This window comes from Drosophila tropicalis, unplaced genomic scaffold (genome assembly GCF_018151085.1).
Source record: "Drosophila tropicalis isolate 14030-0801.00 unplaced genomic scaffold, ASM1815108v1 contig_859, whole genome shotgun sequence".
NCBI classification, from domain to species: Eukaryota; Metazoa; Arthropoda; class Insecta; order Diptera; family Drosophilidae; genus Drosophila; species Drosophila tropicalis.
In genome coordinates this window covers 5,240,358-5,265,893 of record NW_027173353.1, presented here as the reverse complement: position 1 = coordinate 5,265,893, position 25,536 = coordinate 5,240,358, and the positions used below count along the sequence as shown (strand labels likewise).

General features: G+C 39.2%; 2 protein-coding genes across 4 annotated transcripts in view; one reads left to right on the top strand and one right to left on the bottom strand.

The window, feature by feature from the left end:
- Positions 1-25,536, top strand: part of Cad87A (cadherin-87A) — a 51,668-nt gene that overhangs the window by 22,628 nt on the left and 3,504 nt on the right. For 2 of the 3 annotated variants that reach the window (XM_068296188.1, XM_068296186.1), the window contains exons 3-9: positions 3,078-3,118; positions 20,627-21,096; positions 21,162-21,307; positions 21,365-21,672; positions 21,733-22,757; positions 23,014-24,081; positions 24,907-25,506. In XM_068296188.1, the coding sequence (XP_068152289.1) occupies positions 20,635-21,096; positions 21,162-21,307; positions 21,365-21,672; positions 21,733-22,757; positions 23,014-24,081; positions 24,907-25,506 (3,609 nt within the window). In that variant the 5' untranslated portion in view covers positions 3,078-3,118; positions 20,627-20,634. The remainder of the gene's footprint in view (positions 1-3,077; positions 3,119-20,626; positions 21,097-21,161; positions 21,308-21,364; positions 21,673-21,732; positions 22,758-23,013; positions 24,082-24,906; positions 25,507-25,536) is intronic. The other variant, XM_068296187.1, reaches the window with a different exon arrangement.
- LOC137581831 (uncharacterized) lies at positions 23,020-24,884 on the bottom strand. Its single transcript, XM_068296189.1, has 3 exons — positions 24,538-24,884; positions 24,277-24,477; positions 23,020-24,229 (listed from the first exon to the last, which is right to left on the bottom strand). Exons 1-3 carry the CDS (start codon positions 24,780-24,782, stop codon positions 24,112-24,114), a joined length of 564 nt encoding a protein of 187 aa, XP_068152290.1. The 5' UTR covers positions 24,783-24,884; the 3' UTR covers positions 23,020-24,111.

Sequence of the window (25,536 nt, the reverse complement as noted above, 5' to 3'; positions counted from 1 at the left end):
ATTTCCATCAGCGAGTGTTCATTCAAACTTTGTTGGTGGAATGAATACAAGTTACAAAAAGGGAGGCGTTTGGGGGGCATTAGGCAAAGCCATGGCTAACAGCATCACGATTATGCACAAAAGCTCGACTGTCATGGCTTAATGTGAAATGTCGCACACAAATGAAACAAATGCAAAATGTGGAGAGTGTAGGAGGTGGGCAGGCAGGAGGCAGGCGGAGGAGGTCTAGGGTTTTAGGAGAATAAGGTACATATACATATAGGTGGGTTAGTGGGTGGTTGGATAGGTAGGAGGTCGACTCTCTGTTCAGGGATAAAAAGGTCCTCCTAGTCCCTTTAGCTTTGACATAATTAAACGCATTTCCAAGATGAAGATGTCATCTTCCAGTCTCTATTCACCAACCTCCTGCTGCTGCTCCTGATTAAATGTCTCTCTCTATATATATATATAGGCTATGGCAAAGGCAAAGGTATCGGCATCGGCAAAGGCAAAGGTATGGCCATGTCGCCATCGCACTGATGATGAGGCTGATTATATTACGACCCTGTTCTTTCCGTGTTCGATGATGATGCTGATGATGAAGATAAAGTGCCTGGATTTATCAATATATATATATACCTTACATACATATGTATATATAGTAGAAAAGTAGAAGACAGACAACTTAAAAAGATTTGTGCGGCATCTCAGGTATTTCATTTGAGTTATTTAGTTGGAAGACCTCATCATGATGATAATGATGATGGTTGGAGGATGCTGTCCATTTTTCTGTTGCCTTTAAAGTGTGTGTGTGTGTGTGCGTGTCTTAGATTCGTTGTTCTGCTTACTGTTGTTGTTGTTGTAATAATAAATTATGCAGACATTTAGCAGGCGGCATTTGATGCTAGCGGCATTTTCATTTGGTCACGGTGACCGCATTACGTATACGCCGCATGTGCTCTCAATTCTTTCTCATAGTCTCCCTCTCACATTTCTTGTTTGTCAACATGGCCCAGGGTGTTGGCAGCCCAGCGACTAGTCATAGTCCGGAGAGAGTCTCTTTGCCTATGAAACGGTATGGCAGTTGTCATTGTTGTTGCTGTTCTTGGCCTTGGTGTTGTTATTCTTGTTGTAGTTTTGCCGCCTGTGGGCATGTTGATAACTCGCCTGATGACGTTGATGAAAAACTTTTGATTGATGTGGTGGCAAAAACTTTATGTTTGTCATTAGGCGCACACACACACACACACACACATAAACAAAAACACTCTGCAGGAGAAGTGTTGGCAGACAAGCTACAGGAAAAGGGTTTTTGGAGGCTAAGGCAAACATAATGTATTGTACATACAGACATACATACCAACATATGTATGTATATTATTGAAGGAAACACCAAGTTTTTGGCGTAACAAACAACACACGGGCCACAAAACTTCTCTGTTTGCCATTTTCCATACCCTCCCTCTTTCTCTCTCTCTCTCTTTCTCTTCATATCTTGTCTCACCCTTACCACTTGAGAGTGCCTAAAAGTTTTGTTTATTAATTAATTGAAGACTCCACTTGGTTATAGAGGAGCCGCCAGATTGTGCTGAGAATAGTTGGCCGTATCCCAAAACTCTCCAGGGTTGTCATGTTTTAGTCAGATTAACAATACGAAAGTTCGATATCTGCCAAAATGATTGTCGAAAGTTTATTAAAGCAATTTATTCAAGCCTAAAATAAAGAAAATGAAATCGGCACCGATAGTAAACTGAGATTTGAGAAGTTTTAGGTTGGCGTAGAGAAGAGAAAAAGGTGTTCTCCACTTAATCTTTTAAAAACGTTTAGATATTACATTCAATTACATTATAAAACGCCCCAGTTCTAAATAATAATAAATAAATGGGTCCCATTGATATATTCGACAACTCTGCAGTACTGGCCACTCTCTTACTTACTCTGTTTAGCAGGCAGAACTTTTGCTTCTGGTACTCTTATACTTTTCCAACAGCCCTCTTCCGTCTCTCACCTGTTATGGTAGGATTGTCGCCCCCGTTCAAGCCTTTTTCTGAGGCCATTCATTACAACGTGTTTGCCTAGTTGCAACCAACAATGCCACACAGTTTTCCTTTTCTTTTTTTTTTTGCCACTCTCCATCCACTCTGCATCCTTCTGCAGCCATGCATCCTTTTCCTGTGCTCTTCTTTCGCATTTTGCTTGGCACTTTTTAAACTTTTCTCGTTATTTTTGCACATTCGCTTGGTTTTTATGGGCACTGCTACACTAATTACCTTGTTTTTCGGAGAATTAACTTTTCGATTACTGTTGCTGCTTGTTTGCCGCTGTAGCAAAACTACTCTCAAGTGCAGTTTGGCCAAAAGTTCCAGACCATCATCGACTAAAAATGGTAGGAAAGCATCCAGCAACTACACACAACTATATATATATGTTATTTTCTTCTTTTTTTATGAAAAAGCAAAAGAGAGAGAGTAGGAATTATGAAAATGTGTGAAAAATGCGAGCACAAATCACTACACAACATACTCATAGAGTTGAACTTGTATCCTTGTAGTGCCAGTTCATTGTAGCCTTGTAATGGGAAATGTGTGAAAAGCAGTCATTATCAATTCATAGGCTCAAGTTGGAAGTTGCCTAAGCATTGGTTAGTATAAGCAACTTAAGGGCTTATGTACTTTAACTGTTGCAACTGTTGCCGCTGCTGCTGATGGCTTTCTGACCAAGTTGTTTAGTTTCGAACAATCTTGTAAACTTCATTTTTAAGCTTCTCCTTTTCTTCTCTTCTCTCCTTGTTTGGTTTCCCTATTTTGGATTCATAAAGTTGATTTTTCCTAAATTTTGTGGTAATTGAATAAAAATTTAATGAAAAGACATTCAATTTGAAGAATCCTACAATGAAAAACAGTTGCATTTATTATTTATAGAAAAAAAGAGAGAGTTAACAAAAACAACAAATTAAAATGTCTTCCTTCAAAATAAGAAACTGAAGATTCAGAAAAATAAACAAGGACATTTTCTTTAAAGATTACTTTCCTTCATTTTCAGTCTGCAAAGACTTTATTAAGAACATCTGTAATTTAACTTTTATTTCTATTTTTCAGAATCATTTGCTCGACTGGCTAAAACCTTAGGGGTTAACGAGGTATGCTTTTACTGCAAATAATTGTATTTAGTTTAATCTGTAAAACACATTTATGATACATATGTTGTCGGTGTTAGCATTTTCCGGCCATTTTCCAGGCTGTCACAAATCTGAACATTTTCATTTTAGCTAATTACATAGCACATTTTTGGCAGTGATTTTTGTGAAACTCCGGCAAAGTGCTCAACAATTCTAGACGTATGTATAAAACATACACACACACACACACACACACTCTGATACACACAACACATTTCTGCAGTTTTCAAATGTAATTACATTTCATTTTTCTCTCCCATCTTTATTCCTTTTTTCATTTTCTTCTGTTTTTGCTCCGTTGGCCCTAGTGGCCGGCATCCATTATCCAGAGCTGTCCATAACATTTTGTTGCACAGTCGTCGCTAATCTTGGTCGACAAGCTTTCGGGCTCCCTTTCATACTCTCTCTTTCATTCTTTCTTTTTGCTCTCTTTAGTGTTACTTGGCGACTGTTTAAATGTCAGTTAAAATCCCATAAATTCTCCTTAAATGACTTCTGTCTGCCGCAATTTTGTAGCCAAAGCAAGAAAGAGAGAAACGACTCGAGAAAGCGAGAGCGGACCCTATCCGAGAGGACAAGGACACTAAAGCGGATATGGAAAAGGCTAAGACAGTCAAGGAAATAAAAGAATTACAGTAGCCAAAGCCAGAGAATTAACTATTAGTAAAGTAGGCAAAAACCCAAAAGAGGGTGAAATACTGAACCGCTCAGTCGCTCAGTCTGCGTTCCTTTGTCGTAAATAAAATTTCATTTTTCTTCTCCCTTAACTTTTCATGCCGGAAGATAAGAATATTTCCTGTTGTTGTCCTGTTGCCAAGAATTTGTTGCAAACCGAAAAAAAGAAATTGCCCTTATGTGCGAATTGCATTGCACTGCATAAAAAGCAGGACATGCCAGGACAATGCCAACTTGCTAGATGTTTGGCAAATGACGCAACTTTCAGTAACTTGTGCAATTGGTTCAATAAACTCATTAAATGCTCTCGAACCTTTTTCAATGCTTTCACCCATTTCTTTACCCTTACATTACTTGTCTTTTCCAAAGACAAAACTTTCTTTTTTCTCAAATCTGTCACACCAGAAGAAAAAGAAAAGAAAAAATATCCAAAATCAAACAAAAAAGAACAAAAAAATATAACCGTCATTTGGTCGACTTTTGCCTCGTTTTCAACTTGTCGCATTATCCTTTTTATTGTCGCTGACATTTGCAACGCATTAGCGCTGGGATTTTTTGTCAGCTTTTGTCGAGTTTGTATACCCTACTGCTGACAGAGCTTGTCCCTTTTTAGATAGGACTATCAGAAAAATATAAAAAAATATAATTATTTTATTATTCAGAGCTTTAGCTTATTGTCGGTCAATTAACACTCACCCTGAGGGTGATATCATAGCTTTTTTTTATAACGTTCAATCTCATCAAAGGAAGCGTAAATTAAATTGAAAATAAAGCTGATGGAATCGTGTGACTATTTAAACTGAAATAAAGTCTCTCTTTAAGTGCTCAAAAGGCAATCTTTTTTATTAACAATTTAAATCATTAAAGTTTATGTTCTATATAGATTATTTACATAAGGTAGATTCCGTTGCCTTTTCTATAATTCTTTGTTGTCGTTTTAAATCATTTCTGAATAGAAGTAGAGTTAAAAATTTTAATGAAAAACAATTGAAAATTCTCATATTGATTTATCAACAATTTTGCATCATTTGTCTGCTTGAGAAAGTGTATCTTTATTTGTTTAACATTTATTTTATATAATCATCTTTTGTTTCTCGTAGCCAAATATTTGGCCATTAAATGGCATTTAACTTATTTCCTTGGGGGATTATTGCTATTTATTGATGTTGATGTTGTTGTTGGTGTTGGTGTTGTCGTTGCTGTTCTCGCGACCAAAACAATAAATTTTGTGAAAATTTCAATGTGGCCAAAATTTTAATTTGTGGCTGTTATACCCGCCCATTCCACCCTGCCAGCCAACCAGTCTTTGCAGTCAAACACTTTTCTTTGCCTACGCTTGGGCCTAGGGCCTGGACTCATGGCATGTTAAGTCTAACCGCAGAATTCATCTCCGTTTATGGTTACCCAGGCAACCAGCCAGCTCCCAGGCAGAATCATGGAGCAGTAGTAGAAAGCCGCAGCATTACATTCCTCAAATTGCACATAGCAAAAACCCCTGCCACAATTACAACAAAGACTAGAAACGAGTATCTGTGGCTTTGCCTGGTTTTGTATGTGTCTCTGTTGGGTGTGTGTGTGTAGAAATTGTCAATTTATATTTTATGCCTTCTTGAAAATTTACTGCGATTTTCCCATCTTTCCATTCCCTTCCTTGAAGCTCTTGCCACTGCTCTAGTTTATTGTGCAACCGCATCCTTGCCACAGCTGCTTGTGATTCGGTTTCTCGGCTTCTCGGTTTTTTTTTTTTTTCGAGGTTGCCAATTTGTCAGTTGGCAGTTTTTCTGTTGCTGCGAAAAATTTCTTTATGAAAACTTTGTTTACAACAATCAACTGAACTGAGAGTCAGCAAGTGAGAGAAAGAGTCTTGTGGGAGAAAAGGAAAACTAGAGTGAGACTATGAGCGAGTTAGTTCTGCCTGCCATTTCTGGCCTGGTTGGTGTATTGAGTTGACAATATTTTTAATAGAAACTCTCCAACGTTCACAACGCTAGAAAACTTTTCTTTTAGCAAATTTCCCTCAAGCCGGTTGGCATTGTCCTTGTAACGAACGCCAAACCAAACGACGACTACGTAGAAGTTGAGCAGAAATGAATACGAAGAGTTTGGGGTTTGTTTTTTTCTTCTTTTTTTTTTTATTCCTGTCTTGTGTTTGTGTTTCAATTTGTGTGGCTTTTTATAAAATTATGCACTTTTGTCAGTTTTTGCGCATTTTCTTTCTCTTCTTCCAAGAAACTATGTACGCCTAACAATTTTAGCCAATTGAGTTGAACTTTTGTTTGGGAAATGTGCATAAATATTTATAAAAAACCAAGATCAATGGAAAAGTGTTGTGAAAAATTTAAATGAAATTAAATTGAATGTAAGAATACAACGATCTATTCTTTATTTCCAATAAGATGTTCAGGCGAGTAACCAGAAAAACTCTAGATATAAGAAACTTGCAACTTCCTGTACATAAGCATATACATAGTTAGGATATCTATCTGCACCTATCCATCTAAGGGAGGTCTCAAAAGTGAAAATGTGAAGGTCTAAAGCCAATCTAAAGTTTTTGAATGTACTTCAATTCAATGAAATCCAGAGAACGAAGGCACGACCATTGGCCTGGTCTCTGAGCACCATTGATCGCACAGTTTTTGCCACATTACAATATATCATCTGTACTTTATTTTCCACACTTCTGTTCCCTGCAATGCTCCCATTTTTCACACACACACACACACTCAAAAGGTGTTTGCCGTAGTTGCCTTTCTTTTTTGCCTCCCATGCTGCAATAAAATGAGCACCAGGAGTGGAAAGTACAAATTGCCGAAAGGGAAACAAAGCGAATAAAGAGAATAATAAGAAAGAAGTGTAAAAGAGTAGTAAGTTTTATTGTCGTCGCACAAGTGAATTGCAGTAGAAGGAGCAGGAGAAATCGCAGAGGTCGAAGAGATGGGAGTTGGGAAAGAAGGGCGAAAAGAAGCTTTAATTCGAAACCACTAGCAAATGGATTTTTATTTTATGCACCACCATGGAAGACTCTTTCCCTTTGTGACCACACACAGACACAAGCGCACACACATGGTAAATGGTGTATATTTAACTGTATGTTAGGAGCGAATCCCTCCTGGTTAAGGAGCTTGGTTGTAAATTACAATGAGAAACAATTGACAGGTTTTAATGAGAGTGGCAAACAGGAATTACGAGAGTAAAATACTCACAATGCTCAAGCATATTGAAATTGCCAAGTGGCGCGTATTCAAGTTTTTATTGCTGTTGCTGCTAGCGGTAAGGGATCGCTACCATCCTCCACATCCGCAGCCTCCTGGCTCCGCGGCAGAAAGCTGAGGAGGCTTAAGGAAATTAATGGGTGGATGAGCATTTTACTGTTTACGCAAAGATTAAAGCAAAAGTACATATACACAAGCATACTCTATATGTAGGGCAATATTCATTTTTTTCTCATTTTTAATGCCCAATGGAAGTGGAAAAGCTAGTTAAAATTGCAAAAATTGTAAATGGAAAATTAAATGAAATTACAAAACTCGTTAACTGGTAATGCTGCCAAGGAAAGTAACCACCAGGATTTGTTCTCTTGCACAATTTGCTTTTGCCTGATTTACTTTGAAATTTGCATAGCTGCTAACCATTTATTGCTTTATTGTGTGTTTATCTTATCTTATCGCAAATGGCAAATTTTACAGGGTCACAAATTTGATCAAAGAGATTATTAAGCCCAGTCCCACCATTTACTTATTTAATAGATACTAAAGCAGATAACTTAAGACCAAATAACATGGCAACTAGAGGGGGAGTTGAGGTAAAACGGCAACGATCGAAAACCTACATCTGTCAATGAAGATGATAAGCTAAATCGTTATAAGAATATCCATGACAAAATTGCCCTATGCACTTAAACATTATAAGCTTTTTGCCTTTTGCTTGTGTGTGTGAATGTGGTGGGGGGTGTGTGTGATGTATCCTTATAGTAAGTCAGTAAGTAGTGGCTGCTTTTCCACTTCAATTGTGCCAATCCTTAAGCTTAGTGTTGCCACAGATACACACAGTCACAGGCAGAGGAGCACACACACACACACACAAACTCATATGAAGTTCGATGCCCAAGCCCAATCCATTGAAACCACACACACACACACACACTGAATCAGACTTATTGTGAAGTATCCCTAAAAGTCATTAGACTTAAAGTTTTCTTTTTAGCATCTATGTAAAAAAGGTTGGCAGACAATGACTTGAGGTTAACCTGAAGTGATTTAGAACATGCTTCCAGCATCAGGCAAGTTGCAGCTCGGCCCCCTTTTATTTTTTACTCCGAATAAAAAAAAAAAAGGAAGAGCAGGACACAGACTGGGCAAGAACCCAAGAGGGTGGCACATACATATGAGCAACTCAATAAATCAATATTTGAGCATCTTTCGCTCTCGAAGTGAAGCCAAGCCAAGCAAACCAAACGGAACCAATTTAACCAAGCAACAACAAATGCAATTGTCTAAAAGATATTAAATGGGAGTCGAAATCAAGTGGAGTTACTACTGGATCCTGGTTCCGTTTAAGGAAATGACAAATAAATTTGTTTTTAAAGCGCTTTAACTGTGCTCTGCCAATATGTCTGTACAATATAAGGAAGAGGGGCTGGCCTTATCTCCACTGTACTCCTCCCTGGGAGAAAAAAAAAAACAATCAGTGGCTGGGTTGACAAAATCCGGAAAAGGACGTTACGCGAGCTTCGTCTGACATCCATCTATACAGACACACACACACACACACAAACACACAGATAGATATAATATATACATATGTATTTGTGCCAGATTGGCCTGGTCCTGTGGACTGAGAATATTTTGGCAGATTGTGAGGGTGTAGGCCAAGAGAGTTGAGTTGAGGGGGCGGTGATGGGGGGTTAAGGACATTGTGGACGGCGTCATGCGTTTTTTTGTGCTCTCATAAAATATTTCAATATTGTAACAGATTTTCCAGTGGCCTCATGGCTGTGGCATGTGTCATTATTTGCGTATTTGCCAAAAAATAAGTTGAAACATCAACACCAACAACAACAAGAGCAACAAAAATAAAATGAAAATCTTTAAAGGCTTAGCGAACAATTCTTTCAGTTGATTCTTTTATTTGTTGTTTTGCTTTTTTGACATAATTCAGCGCTTTTGCCGCCCACTTTGTGTAAATTGAATCGAATGAAAAACAAAAACCAAACCCAAAAACCAAAAAAAGTATAAAAAAACATCAAACGAAAAAACAACATACGATAATGCCACGCCTCCAGCATGCTAGGGCCCTCAAATGTATGCTACACATATTATTTTTACACACAGCCAAACGCATTTTGAATTTGCATTAAATTTCAATTTCAAATATTTTTACATGATTATTTTTCTCTCCTTTTTTTATATTTTTGTTCTTGTTGGGTTTTTCTTTTTTTTTTTTTTTTTTTTTTTTTTGGATTCCTGCACCTCCTTCTACTCGAGCATTTATAACTAAATCCCCGACATAAGCAGTTGGAAATCCAATGGCATTTGCAATAACCGGCATCCTGCTTTTTAGTCCCCTTTAGCTTCCTCTGTATCCCTGTATTCGCTCTAACCATTCAGCCAGCCGGCCATATGTTGAATGCCAGCTAAATCCCTCGTAATTTGAATAGAATTTGCGCAACAAATAAAATTTAAACGAACGCTAACGCCAACGCATATAGCTAAAGCCTATACCAATGCCAATGCCGTTGCGATGGATTTATCCAGAATCTGTTTAATGACATCCACAGAACATATTATCCATGCTCGGTCTCGTTATGTATGTATGTTTGTATTTATGCATGTGTATTCCTTTTTATGCTCTTCAAATGGTTTAGAAATGGTGTAAAAACTCAGTAAATAAAGAATTCCTTTCAATCTCCAATCAAGCAAATTGCTTATTAAATTAATCGTCAATAAATAAGCTTAACCTAATGTATAATGATATCATTTTCCTTTGACTTGAACAACTATTGTCCTTAATCCTTAATACTTATTATTATTTTTCATTTTAGCTGTTGATTTAATCTTAAAATGTTTTTAATAGTACTTATTTGTGGAGAGTGTATACAAAAATGTTTTTACCATCTTTTTGGCAGATTATATTGACAATTTGTTTTTTGCATTTATTTCCGTTGCATTTCCGTATCGTATTTAAGCTATTGTTTATATGCTTTTTAGTTATGCGTGTGTGTGTTTTTTTTTTCACTAAGCCTTCGATTTGTTGGGCTATACTAGGAAATATATGCATCTGTTCGCCATGCAATTTGGTTTGACAAATGCACTTTAACTTTATGTTGATTGTTAGAACGTGTCTCCATTTCCGGTTGCCTTTTACCATACATATAAATAAGTATATGCCACTTACAAATATATATTTATCTTGTGTATATAAATATAAATAGTAAGCAGTAAAATGGTTGTGGCATAAGTGCTTCCTAAAATCACTTCAAAGCTTTCGAAATCTTTCCAACAGCAGCAGAAGAACTCGTCTCAGTTGCCCACCAAGTGCAAGTAATTTTTTTCTCTTGGTGACTTTGTCGTTGAGGAGGGTCATCATCATCATCATCATCATGATGGTCTTTTCTTCTGTTTCGTCTTCGGTTTTTGTTATTGTTTGTTAATATATACTATATGTATATACTCTATACTAAAGTTCCCCAGTTTTTGTTGATGTTGTTATTGTTGCTGTTGCTGTTGTCTTGGTTGTTGTTCTTGCTACTTACTTTCGTTGGCTATTTTGCTCACGTAATAACGATAATAGCGCTTATTTCTTTCATTTCTCTATATATTTTGTGAACCACTTCCGAGCTGCTTCTTCTGCTTCTTCTTCTACTACTTATTCTTCTTTGTCATTGCTGTTATTGTAGCTGTCATGTAATTCTCTTAGGGCTTTGCCAGACAAAAATTATATGTTCACATTTTCTCAAATTTCAGCTGGAGGGGAATGGAGTAATAGTTACCACTTTCTCACATCAGTTCAGCTTGTTTCAGTGATTTTGTTTAGGGTATCTCTCAAGTCGATCTCATCGTTGAGTCTCTTGTTGTCTGCATTAAATGTTCTCAACTGATTCGCGTTTGCTCCCCTTTCACTCAAGTTGAGTGTGGGCAAAACAAGCAACCGGGAAAATTGATAAAAAGTCACAAAATGAAGTCAAATCTCAAGCAAAGCTTTGTGCAATTTGTGGTATATATATATATATGTACATATAGATATAAATAATAAAATCACGCGCCATCTCGCAGTATCAACGGAATATAAGTATATATTTGTATATCTACGTGATTGTTTTGTCTTGGCTCAATGATATGGGTCAGATCATATTTCATGATAAATTTATAATTTTCTATTAACCAACAAACAAAACAATGTGAAAATAATGTCTGTACTTACTAAATGGGTCGAAAAGTAGCCTAAAATTTAGATATTTCTAGCATCCTTTAATCTCTCTTGCTGGGAGGGGAGAGGGAGGTCCCCACGATTTTCTTTTAATAAGCCGATTATAATTGGTGTTGGATATCAAATTTAACTATTTGTAGAATGCTTTCAAATGGAATAAATATGTATTTGTCATAGTTTAGCCACGTTTGCTTTTTGCCAGTTGAGCCGCATTGGAGCCAATTAATTCTTTGACTTTTACAATGGCATTTCAGTTATTCGAGAGTGCCTGTATGTATAACTATGTAGCTCTGGTTTTTGCGGGCATACGACGTTCAATAATTTTACAAGGTAGATGAAATGAAAATACACCAGACTCGAGTCAAGGCATAATTATGTGGGTGGTATTTGGGGCACGTACAATAAACAAACAAACAAACCAACCGAAGAGCAAACGCATAAAATATTGTATACACATATACATATGTACATACATACTAACAAATACATATACAGTAGCTACATACATGTATGGATGTATGTACGAGTACTCCTCCTCAATGAACTTGTATCTTGCTTAAATTCTACACCATGCCAAGCCCCATTCCGCCTTTGCCCACTTTTCGAAAAACTCTAGCATCTGGTAGGAGGCGAGCCTCCTCCAGAGAGGTACGTAGTCCCATCATCAGTCATGCGTGCACAAATATTTTAAGTGCTTCCTGAAACGTGCCCGCTTCACTGCCTGGAACTCATGCCTGCCGTCTCCTATCGACCAGACCCGACCAAACCAGACCACCAGACCAGGCCAGGTGCGTATGGTATATGTATGTATCGAGTACATAGAAGGCTGGAATACTCCTCCATCCACACATACACATTCATTATAATATCAATGCCCTAAAGTAGATGCAACCAAAGTCTGTTTAATCTCCATGTGCACCACTCTAGATTAACAAATATAATGGCAGCAACCAAAAGGAAATCGATAGGAGGCAAAGAGGTGGCGGTCAAGCCCATAGGCTTATAAGTTTTGTGTTTGTTGTCAACTCGATAGGGTATTTCAAACAAATGCTACAGTGCTATTTTGGAAAGAATCTATTTCTATACTCATGACAAATTGTAAATACCCATAAAATGTATGAAGGGTATGCAATAGACGTCTTGGTTGGTTCTTGAATTGCATTTAGTTTGTCATGTTATTAGTGGCCGCCCACTACCACACACCTACATACATATATATGTATATAGTGTACCCTGTACCTATCCATTATCTTAAGCTCCATCTCGTTTACTCTTATGCACATTACGAATCCAATTGCATTGTTGTTAGTTGGTTAGATTTCGCTTACCACCCACAAATTCAGAGACAAAAGTGTTGAAGCGGCAATGGTTAAGCCGGCAGTTGCTGTTGTGTTGCCAGTTGCTGGTAATGGCATTGCGATTTAGGGCTGTAGTTGCCGAGACTAAAACCTGAACAAAGCTGTGAAATCTCAATGGTGCCCCCAAGAGGAATTTGCGCCACAGAACAATAGGCTTACAATGTAGTTTAAAAAAAAAAAAATGAAAGGAAAACCAAGGAAGGAAAGCGCTTGCATTAGAAATATGAGGGAGCCCGAGAGTTTGGAACATAAACAAACATTTAACCTTGCAAATGACAAGCTGGCTGAGAAAAAAAGTTACAAAATATATAAAAGAAATGTGTGAGACTGCATGGTGTGCTCGGAAAAATTTATGTTTAACCATTTTTATCAGCATTAATTTCATCATTTCGTCAATTGGATGAAATTTTAAGATACGACCAAAAGCCGAACCCCGCCTGGCCTCCTGGCTGACAGTAAGCTGGCCTAATATATAACAGTCATTTATTTTGAGCGTCACCCATCTATTTCGATGGGGCCTGCTGGGTAAGGGCTTGGCATGGGCCTCGGCCTGGGCCTGGGCCTGATCCTCATCCTCGGACAGGTTCAACTTCTGTGCCTTGGATCTAAAAGAAGGCCCTCTTAGCTCAGCCCAGCCCATCTCAACTCAGCATCGTTCAGCTTTCTTTCTCTCATATTGTCAAGTACTTGAAATATATCAAAACATTTGCTGCTGTCTTTGACAAGCAGTCAAACTTAAGCGGTCCACTCGTCAAAAGCAGTTAGCAAAGCAAAGAACAAGAATAACAACAAACAATAATAATAAAATAAAAATCAAGCAAAATATAAAGAAAATGAAGCAAGTAAGTCGACTCGTCGACTTGGGTATACCATACACCTGGTGAAACAAATATTTCAAATTTCGAAGACCAAATGTATGTCTATTAAATTGTTTTTACATGTCTTATACTATGTGCTATCTCGCTCACTCTACAAACACACGAGCACTCTAGCGCCGCTACTAGCCAACGTCCAATTCTGGCCTTGTGGACCGCGTAGTAAAATACGTTCATACGCATATTTTACATGTTTCTAGTCCGATTTCAATAAAATTTGGTAGTTTGGTAGAAATAGATAAGATAAATTAGTCTGCCAAATTTAAATGCGATAGTCAAAAAACTACAGGAGGAAATCGGTTTTTTCTAAATTATGGAGGCGGAAGTGGGCGTGGCAAAATGTGAAAATATATAAATTCTCCGCGCATACTATGCCAGTATACATACTAAATTTGGTGACTTTAGCTTTGTTAGTTTTTGATAAAATCAGTTTTGTTTAATTTACAGGGGCGGAAGTGGGCGTGGCAAAATGTTTAAATAGCCAATATCTGCGCGTCTATTAAGCTAGTCTACATACTAAATTTGATGTCGGTAGCTATCATAGTTTTTAAGGAAATCACTTTTATGTAAATTCCGGGGGCGGAAGGGGGCGCGGCAAAAAGTTTAAACAATTAGTTTCTGCGCGCTAACTAAACGAGCATATAAACTAAATTTGATGTCTCTAGCTATTATACTTTTTAAGAAAAACAGTTTTGTGTGATTCCTGGGGGCGTAAGGGGGCGTGGCAAAAAGTTTGAACAGTTAATTTCTGCGCACTAACTAATCGGGTATACAAACTAAATTTGATGTCTCTAGCTGTCATACTTTTTAAGAAAAACAGTTTTATGTGATTCCTGGGGGCGTAAGGGGGCGTGGCCGAAATTCCAATTAATGCTGAACATGTGCATACTACACGAGTATACATACCAAATTTGGTGGCTCTAGCTCTTATAGTCTCCGAGATCTGCGTGTTCATACAGACGGACGGACGGACGGACGGACGGACGGACGGACGGACGGACGGACGGACGGACGGACGGACAGACGGACATGGCTAGATCGACTCGGCTGTTGATCCTGATCAAGAATATATATACTTTATAGGGTCGGAGAAGCTTCCTTCTGCCTGTTACATACATTTTGGCGACTTTAATATACCATTTCACCCTATGGGTGTATGGTATAAAAACCCGTGCGTCGGCCTAAAATTTGGTCGTGTCGAAGTATTTATACCCTTGCAGGTTTTTAGTTGGTCTTAGTAAAGTGGTTTAGTCAAGCAATCATTAAGGAATCGTGTAGCAGTTCTTAGCCATAGCTAACTGAAGGATTGTTTCTTAATTTGTAATTTGCTCTGCAAATTTATTTACCCTCTAAGCAAGGGTATAAAAACAGCCAGTGTGAGTGTTGAGTGGGTAAAGAAGAGGCTAGGGGAGAAAAAAATAAGAATTCAGAAGAAATTTCATTTCCGGGCGCTCAACTGGCAAAAAAAAAAAAAGAATTCATCTACTCATCCTTGCCTCCCGATTGACGAAGCCGGAGGAGTCTCACTCATTTGGCTTTAACATAAAACCAATTTAAACTTCTACCAGAGAGGGCGGGGCTAAAGAAGCTGCAGGAGCAATCGACGGCCCCAACTGTTTAACGTTCTTCAATATGCAGACAGACAATAACAAACTACCCCCAGCAAGGGAAGAAGAAAACAGGAAAAAAAAAACACAAAAGAAAAAAGATAAAAAGCACCAGAGCAAGTGAAAGAAAAAAAAAAACAATTTTAATTTCATTTTGGCACAGCATTTTTAAGTTCCAGTTTGGAGTATTCAGTTGGCAGTTGCCAGTTTGGAGTTTGAGTTTCTACAGGCTGACTGACTGCTGGCCCACCTGGTAGGTGGGTTGGGTCTTTGGTTAGAGTCCTGTGCCCACTTAATACGCGTGGGAAAAACAACAATGGCTTCGGGAAGACAAAAACAGAAAACAGAAGGGGAAAGAAGTCTCTGGGAGACTGCTGAAAAAAAAACTTGATAATAACTCGCAACTCGTGGCGTTGCTTTTTTGGCTTTTCTTAAGCTTTTCCCAAACAAGCAGAAGAAAAGTTTCCGTCACGTTCTGCTTTGCTTTTGCTTTGCTTTGCCTTATAATTATGAAGAGGATTGCGAAAATTAAGCGACTGTCATAACAAACATGAGTAAAGCTCCCCAAAACTCGACGATAACGATTAACAGCTTAGATACGGCGCACACACGTACACTCAAACACTCACACACACACACACACACACACACAGATTTATGTAGATACTTAGATACCGATTCATGAAAGTTACAGATTTCAGGCCAACAGGTGCCACACACCACAGAATCAACTGAGGGGATCCTGTTTGCCTCCTAGGTAGGTAGGTAGTCTCCTCTCGCCCTCTTGTTCCTTTTGGGCTTAGTTAAGTGCAAGTGCAATTTAAATTCCGAATTTGTTAAACTGTCACAAGTGTTTTGAATGCGTAATGAGTACACTGAAAGAAATGCTTTCAAAGTACGTTCGATAATGTTTATTGTTTTGTTTTAAGCAAGTTATTCAAAAATATTATAAAACACCTTTATTCAAATGTTTGATAAATAATGTTGCACTTGTTTTCATTTCGTTTAAGTAAATAATAAACGAAATTTAAATTTTACAATAAAGGTTAAACGAAAAACTCAAAAATTTCTTCTGATGAACGCAGAATTAATTAATTTTCTGCGTGTATGTGTATTCGGAGGCTAGAAGAGGAAATGTTGCCTAGGCATAATTATGCGGCATGGTGTGAGGTGTGGCGGCAAGTGGCGCGAGCCAGAAGGAGGAGACAGGAGGACAGGCAGGAGAAGATATATGTATGTAAGGCAGTGGGCACACACCCCATAGAATTTGCTTCGGAGAAGTTGACTTGGTGGGATCCCAAACAAACAGGCGGCACAGGTTGAATTACGATGGTTGCCGCACGCACGTGGTTGCCACGACAGGACTGTGGGGGGCAGGGGCAGTCCAGGACAGCAGCATGTGTGTCTGTGTGTGTGTGTGTGTGCCCTGCATGGGTAATAGTAATGATGTTGCCCCACTCAAGAAGTGGGCCATGCCAGGCTTGCCACCAGGCTTATGAATAAATTAAGAAAAAAGCAAGCCAAACCAAAAAACAACTGAAAAAAAAAAAAAAAACAGAAAAAATGCACAAAACGTAAAGAAAGGAAGAAGGGGGGAAATGGGAACGAATAAAACAGACGGTGTAAATAAAATAAGCAACAAAAATGAAAAAAAAGAGCAATTTAAATACGAGCGAAAGAAATGTTGAAGAAGATTTCCAAGGTGTTGCCACAGGGATGAGCAAGGAGCAGCAGGACAACAACAAGCCGAGCGCTGGAGGGGTAAGAGAAAAGAGGTCGTTTTTTTTTTTTGATGATGGTGCGACTGAAGGCAAAGCTGCGATAAGGCCAAGCAGCAACTGGAGATATTTAATGCTGTTTAAATAGAATCTGGCAGAGCCATGGCTTGACGTCGCCTTCATCGGCATCGTCATCGTCGTCGTCGTCGTCGCCTTGGGTCGTCGAACAAACTGCAAGACATAAAGCAAATGACGCCACTGACACGCACAACTGAGGGGATTCTATACAGAAAGAGGCAGCGAGAGAAAGGGAGATGGGTGAGGCAGGTGATTTACATAGCATATTTAAGTGGAGCACTTTGTGAACTCGCACACGATATCATCATCAGCCATAACAAATGTTGCACACACACACACAAAAACTGCCACGCAGAATAGAGCGACGAGGAGCCCAGAGGAAATGAGCTAGGCCAGAGAGGACGGGTAAGGATGGGGACAGGACAAAGCCAGGATGCTGTAAGTGAAATAAAAGAAAGAGGGCAAAGCAGAAGAAAAAAACACATACCAAAGGACATTTTATGAATAAGATGTATTACAAGCGACAGCATAAGGAGTTTGACATTTTTATTATGCCAAAACTTGGCAAATAAAATAGCGGAAGCACCAAAAGCTACACTCCAAAGCATTCAAGATTATAAAGTTACTCTTTCTCTCTCTCTCTCTCTCTTAGTTTCTGTCTTACCTCTTACTTTCTGGCTGAGTCTGTTTATTGAGTCAACAAAAACAGAGATTTTGTGAAGGAACGAGAAACTATTATAGCTTTCTCCGACTAAAAGGTAGACTTTTTATAACTAGATGATAATACTATTGATAATTAGTTTCTTTTGTTAAACGCAAGACGCATTGGTTTTCGTAATAAATGTTGCTAAATGGTTAAATAATTATTGTGTAATGATAGAAAGTACAAGACCATCTAGGATATTATTTTAAAGGACTTTTCAAGTACACTTAATTCGCCTTTTGAGAATGAAACTCCTTTTAGCATGAAGGGGAGACAAAAGCAAATACGAGAAGTTTTTCAATGTTTTATAAAGTTTTTGACTTAACGCGACAGTCAGTCAGTCAGCCAGTCAGTCAGTGAGTTATTAAGCCAGTAAGTCAGTCAAGTGAAGTCAAGAAAAATTCTTCATGGATAAAGGACAAAACAACTTTTAAGCATTAGCCCCTTGACTTGGGGGCAATTTTTATATTTTTAAGCGTACATAATTCAATTATTATTTGAACTGGGCACAGATACACAAACACACACACACATACGAAAACAGACAAATACCAAGTGAAGGAATACAATTTACTTTAAATAAATATGATTTATTATGTTTGGCATGGCGCCCAAAGTGAGTTGAGTCAAAACCCCAAACGAAGCGAGGCCAATATGCATCAACGATTTGCCCGAGCATAAAAAAGTTTGCTCAGCACTCCTCAGCATCATCCTTGTGCTCGTCCTTATGCAAAAAGAATGAAATACACACATCTGCATAGACATATATAGATATATATGTACATATATAATATAAAAGAGAATAAATTTGACAGCGTTTTATGACTTTTTTCACCGACCCTCCTCCAACCAACCAAAAAAAGGGTTAAATTTTTACTTTGTTGAATAAAAGGGGGCAAATATCCATCAACAGGTTGCGTTGAATCGACAAACATGAGAGGCAAAGAGGAAAGATAAACAACATATACGATATATCCTCCTATATGTTTTGTGTACATGCCAAATAATTGAAATGAGGCCAAATTGATGGATGGAAATTGAACATTGACATAATAAACTTGCAAAGGAAAGTGATAATAAAGTGTGGGGAATATTATTTTGTTGCTGATTTTCAAACTTATTTATGCAGCATATGAATTACTTTTGAATCCAATTAGTTTGATGAGGTTTTCTAGACACGTTTCTACACACATAATACCCTATGGATTAACGCACACACACACATGCATACAGACACACCACAAATCTGAATATGTATATGAACAATTTATTCATGTGGCAATATGATTTAAGCTTATGTATAAATATAAATTTACTTTGCATAGTTTTAATCAACTGTCCATTGAATGTAGGTCCAGTAAACTCATGACATGGTTCATACATCAACCACACAGGGCCAGTAAACTAACCATAAACGATACATAACATACATACCCACATCCAACACACACAAACACACATGTCAGTCCCATGGAAACAACAACAGAAACTGATGCAACCAAAAACTAACAGAATTCACTAAACTCAGTGGCAACCAGTTGAATTTGTGAATTGAATCTATGCATAAAATGACCCAACTGGCAAGAATGTTAAGGGTATTTCTCTTTCTATAAAAGTCCTTACAATCAAATGGACCATAACTATAACAATAAATAGATATTAAAGAACCTCCAATGTCAGTTTTAGCATGTCTTCCAAGATATAGCAATCCGATTTTACATCCAATCTTTCACTGATCGCATACTAAATGAAAGAAAAACCTTTCTGATAGAGATTTTACATGTTGGATCTAGTTTTAGGTTTAATTCGCATTTTTAAAGATAGCACAAAACGCTTCAGATTATACTTAAGTGAATTTAAGAATTCAAAATTATTTTTTAAAATCTCTCATAAGATTATTTTTTTTTTGTGATGACCTCAAAATATGTCAGTGAATAGTATTTCATAAACGTCGCCAATGGCCAGTAAATTGTCACGTTCATAACTCTCCTAGAAAGTTTTTGCAAAAAAAGGTGAAAATATAAAAGTTTAGTGTATCAGGGTATTTGAAAATTAAATTGGGGCATTGAGCATTACTATGTAGGCAACATGTTGCCCCATGGATTCAGGTGGGGGTCATAAGTTGAGCTCTGGCATAGATAAACCGAGAGACTAAAAACAAAAACCCGTACGAACCTTAAAATCGGTTCGGTTTATGGTCACGCAACCGACTGGGAAATGGGTTATTTATGGACACACACACACACAAAAGGATATCTGTATACGTCACCCACACGCACACACACATATACAGAGACAACTGGAAAATATTTAGTCGAGCTTTTATGCATAACTAATTGGCTTGTGCTGCTCCTGTTCCTATTACCGTTTTGTTTGTGTGGTTAAATGTAGTTCGGCCTGCTGGTTGCCAGATACCAGCCAACAGCTAACAGCCAGCAGCCAGACTTGGCTCTGGTCCAGTCCCGCATGCCGGTTGCGTTTGCTCCTCTACTCCTGCTCCTTGCTGCTGCTGATGCTGTTGGCTCTTATTTTATGCTGCTGGGGGGTCATGCGTGCGTGCCGGACAAGGCGCCTTTAAGCGACGATTTACTGACCCTTCCCTCCAGTTTCTCTTAGCGACCATCCACACCATTTGCCACAATGTTGCTGTTGCTGTTGTTGGTGTTGTTGTTGCTTGTCATCATCGTCGTTATATTGTTATGGCCATCATCATCATGGTCATCATCATTGTTGTTGTTCCTGTTGTTTTGTTGTTTCTGGCCCCCCAGCATTCTATATACATTATATATTTTGTGTGTGTGTGTGTGTGTATGTGTGTGCGTTGTCAGCTAATTGAATTTTCAGCATGAAATTTAATTTATCTTTGTTGTTTGTTTACGCAACAAATGACCAACAAAACAGTAACAAAATCACATAAAGTTAACAGGATTTTTTTTTGTTTTTTAGTAATTTGTTTGTTTTTTTGAACGCCGTGCAAAAATCAACAAAGTTCTTAACACAATTTTCAAATTTCCTATTAATTTCGTTTAGCCTTCAAAATGAGGGAATCTTTGCAAATGATAAAGATTATGATCTGCATCTACATCCTGAGCTGCCTGGCCTTGGTCAGTGGAATACAAGACGAATCTCCATCCACAACATCCTCGACGCTTGGCATGACAAATTTGCCACCTGTATTTACCCAGAGACTCAATAATATTGTCCTGTACGAGAACGTTCCGGTGGGCACTGTGGTCTTTCGTCTCGAAGGCTACGATCCCGAAGGTAGTAATGTCACTTTCGGTGCCCTAGGGTCGGATCGCTTCAGCGTGGACCCAGTATCAGGAAACATTACCCTAATCAAACCCTTGGATCGCGAAGAAACTGATAGTCTATCATTTCTGGTTTCCATACGGGATCGTGTGAATCCTTCGGGGGAATCAGAACAGGATAATAAGGTGGAACAACCCATCACATTTATCATCCTCGATGAAAATGATAATCCACCAGAGTTTCAGAAAGTAAGTACACTAAATCGTGAATCGTCAATTGAATTATTGCAATTTGTCTGTGGTCACATCTCTAGACACCCTACGAAGCTGATGTTAATGAAGATGCCAAGGTGGGTACGACCATTTTCAATGGCATATTGGTTAAAGATCGCGACACCATTGGAGACAGCTTGGATTTGAAATGTTTGCCCCAGCAACAAAGTCCCGAGGCCTGCAGCAAGTGAGTCAAAATAAAATTTAAATATAATTTCTGATCTAATTTTGGAAATTTTATTAGATTCCGCTTGGAGTTGCTAACACGTGAGGCTACAGTTTTAACGGCGGCTGTGGTTCTCAATGACACCTTGAACTATAATCAACGGATGATCTATCATTTCCAAATTGAAGCTACCGACGGTGTGCATAAGACCCAGACGACCTTTGAGGCCCGTGTTAAGGATGTGCAGGACAAGCCACCAGTTTTCCAAGGATCACTGTCCACAGTGATCAATGAGGACAGTCCCATCAATACTTTGGTACTCACAGTGCATGCCAGAGATGGTGACACTGGAGAGCCACGAAAGATTGTTTTTGATTTGCTTGAAAGTAAGTTCATTGTTATTACTTTTTGTGAGCTTTAATAACTTTTGTTGTGGTTTTCCTTAGATCCAAATGATTACTTCCTATTGGATTCACACAGCGGGGAACTGCGTACGGCCAAGCCCTTGGACCGTGAGGCTTTAGAAGATTCCACTGGCCTGATATCATTACTAATTCGTGCCCGTGAAGTTGTTAATGGAGTGCCCAGCGATGATCCTCTGACAAGTGCCACAGCCAAAGCCACTGTGACCATTCGTGATGTGAATGACTCACCGCCGCAGTTTAACAAAAAGGAGTATTCAGTGTCATTGCTCGAGAACACACCGATTGGCACTCCCCTGGCCTTGGACATGAGTGTCAGTGATGCCGATGTGGGGATCAATTCGAAATTCGCTCTACGTCTCGATGATGTTTCCGGAGTGTTTGATGTGGAACCGAAACTGGTCACCGGTTACTCACAGGTCAATATACGCGTTGCCAATGGCACTCTGGACTATGAGAATCCCAATCAGAGGAAATTTATCGTTTTGGTTATTGCCGAGGAGACCGATACCAATCCAAAACTCTCATCGACAGCCACTATAACCGTCAGCGTGATGGATGCTAATGATAATAAGCCAACCTTTGACCAGGAGAGCTACTCGGCTACTGTGTCGGAAGCAGCTCTGCCGGGTCAGTACATAACAACAATAACAGCCAAGGATGTGGATTCGGGCAGCTATGGGGACGCGGGCATACACTATAGTCTCTCGGGCACTGGAGCCGAACTGTTCCACGTTAACGAGCAAACGGGCGTTATTACATTGGCCAATTGCCATGAGGAGCAGCCACAGACCAGCAACAGGCGGCAACGACGTGACCTCATAGGTGGAGATGTTGTCGGTCTTGCTGGACTGGAAATGCTTTCCATGGAAGCGGAGCCAGAGACGCGAGAGATTAACACAGAGCCCACCGTACAGTATACGTTAATCACGCAGATGCCGGAGGCAACATCGGCGTCTGCTAATGACGACAAAACCGCCAGTGGCAAGGCTATGCCACAGACGTGTCTGGACTACGAAACGGAGACCACGTACTTTTTGTCCTACAAGGTAATTCCGTGCGTGTGCGTTTTATGAGAAAAAATGTGATGAATTTCTTAGAAAAGAGAGTAGAAAAAAATATGTATCACTTGTATACTTTAAAAACCATTGCATACTTTTGAGTCACAATGTAATTTTGGAAAAGGAATTCCTTCTCTTTAATTAACATTGTCTAAAGTAATATAGAATGTGTAGGGTATTCAGATTTCATTGTTTGATTTCAATGTTTTTGCTGTTTACCTAAATCTTTTATTTTATCTTTCAGGCCACGGATGACAATGGACAGGGTCAAACATCTGTTGTCTCGCTGCGTATCTCTGTGAATGATGCCAACGATTCGCCGCCCATTTGCGAGAGTCCTTTGTACAGGGCCAGCGTAGATGAAGGCTCTGTGGTATTCGACTCACCCCTGGTGGTCAAGGCACGCGACGCAGATTCCTTATCCAGCATTAGTTACAAGATTATTGGTTCACCACAAATCGAAAGTATATTTGCCATCGACAAACAGAGCGGTCAGATTAGCATACGTCCGAACGCCAGCCTGGATGTTACCAATCTGCAGAGTGATCAACTCATTTTTATGGTGGAAGCCAATGATGGTCGTTTCACGGCCAATTGTGGCGTTAACATCACTGTGCGTGATGTCAACAACCATGCGCCCAGCTTCCAACAGCTTAACTACAGTGCTATAGTCGAGGAAAACTCCGAAATAGGTACGAGTGTGGAGCGTGTTCAGGCCACCGATTTGGATACAGGCAAGAATGCCGAACTACGCTATCGCATCCAGCAAGGTAGCTTCGATGATTTCGGTATTGATGAGCGTACTGGTGAAATTTTCGTGTCGCGGAAATTGGACTACGACAGACGGAACACTTATCAGCTGCAGGTGCAGGCCTCCGACTTGGGAACACCGAGTCTGACGGGTACCGCAACCCTGGTCATTAATGTTCAGAACAGCAATGATAAGGATCCCTACTTTGCGCCGCCTACTCAACATGCTGAGGTCCGTGCCGATGCAGCGACTGGGCAATTGGTCTACACTCTAATTGCTCTTGATCCGGATGTGCCCAATCACAACGCCTTGGAATTCGCTGCCACCGATGACATCACGGCCATCGACAAGGAGGGCAAAGAACTGCCACATAATGAACAATTCAAAGAATACTTTGCCATTGCTCGCAATGGCAAGGTGTTGGTCAACAAACAACTTGATCGGAATCTCTTTGCTGTGATGCGCATCAATGTCCTGGTCACCGACAGCACCGCGCCCAATGTGCAACAGGGCAAAGGTCTGCTGATCATTCAGATCATAGATGTCAATAAAATACCACCGGTAGGAATCATTCCACTTAATTTAATATTGCTAAAAATTTTGACTGGATATTTCAAATTCATTAATGCTGTCCCGCTCAGTACTATTCCCATCTTGATTAGGACCCGCCAGATCAATCAAACGTGTCTGCTGATCTGTATAAATATTTCTAGAAAGATATATTAGAAGGTTTGAATTATATGTAGTTCAACTTACAGGATTGATAGGCTGCCAATTATTTTGATTGACATCTTGGCAAGAAACACTATGAAGAGAGACAAGCTATAGGGATACAAATAGGTTAGACAGCCATAGCCCAAAATGACCTCATAGACGTTAAGAATAACATTATCAATGGACTGCACAATGATGGTGGGCAGAAGCATTTCAGGTTGAGCATTTGTCAATATGGGATAGCTAATTAATGAATGGTGAGATTAATTGATGCCTTTAATTGATCTCCCATTCAAAACTCACATGGCTACAATATTCGAGGCAAGGCCCACAAAGCACAAAACGAAACGTAACAGTATGAGACCCATTAACAGAAATATGAATGCCTGTCGAATCCAAAGTTCTTGCTTGGAACTGTTGATCAATGTCTTAGCTTCACGCAGATCGGCATATAGGCGGTATATATTTAGAGCGGCTGCCTTATATAACATGCAGAAGACATTGATGAATAGGATCTTTAGTTTGCTATATGAAATGTCAGGGTTCATGGCGGGGAATATCAATTGTATGGCAATTTAGTAAACTATTAAAACAAAAGAGAATTTAAAATAGAAATTAATGTTCGACAGAATTTACCAAGCTAACTATCCATCTTTGGCTTCATCTTTACAGAGATTTAATGCCCCTTGGACGCCTGAGCAGCCAGTTATTAAGCTACAAATGGTTGAGGAGCAACCAATAGGTACAATCCTCACCACTCTTCAGGCCACCGACGATGATTCTAGTATTGGAGAGTTCAATATCACAGCGAATGAATACTTTGCCATTAACCATACCACAGGAGTGATATTCACTACCGCCCGCTTGGACTACGAGGCCATCAAGGAGGTGAAATTCATGGCCACTGTTAGTGATACAGGAGTTCCGGCATTAACAGCCACAGCGGATATTGTGGTGGACATTATCAATCTGAATGACAATGAACCGCATTTCAGCCAGGCGGAATATTTCTTTAATATAACAGAGAATTCACCACAAGGGACTGTGGCCGGCAAAGTGGAAGCCCATGATGCAGATGTGGGTGCTTTTGGAGAATTGACTTATACCCTAATTGGAGAGAATAACAAATACTTTACAATCGATACCTACACTGGCAATGTGATGGTGGCCAATGCCTCGATATTGGATCGTGAGCAGTTGAAAGAGCTAACGTTGTCGGTGGTGGCACAGGATAAGGCTCCAGCAACAGTACAGAAATCAGCTACAGCAACGGTAGGTCAAACTCTCCTATACGACTTTCAA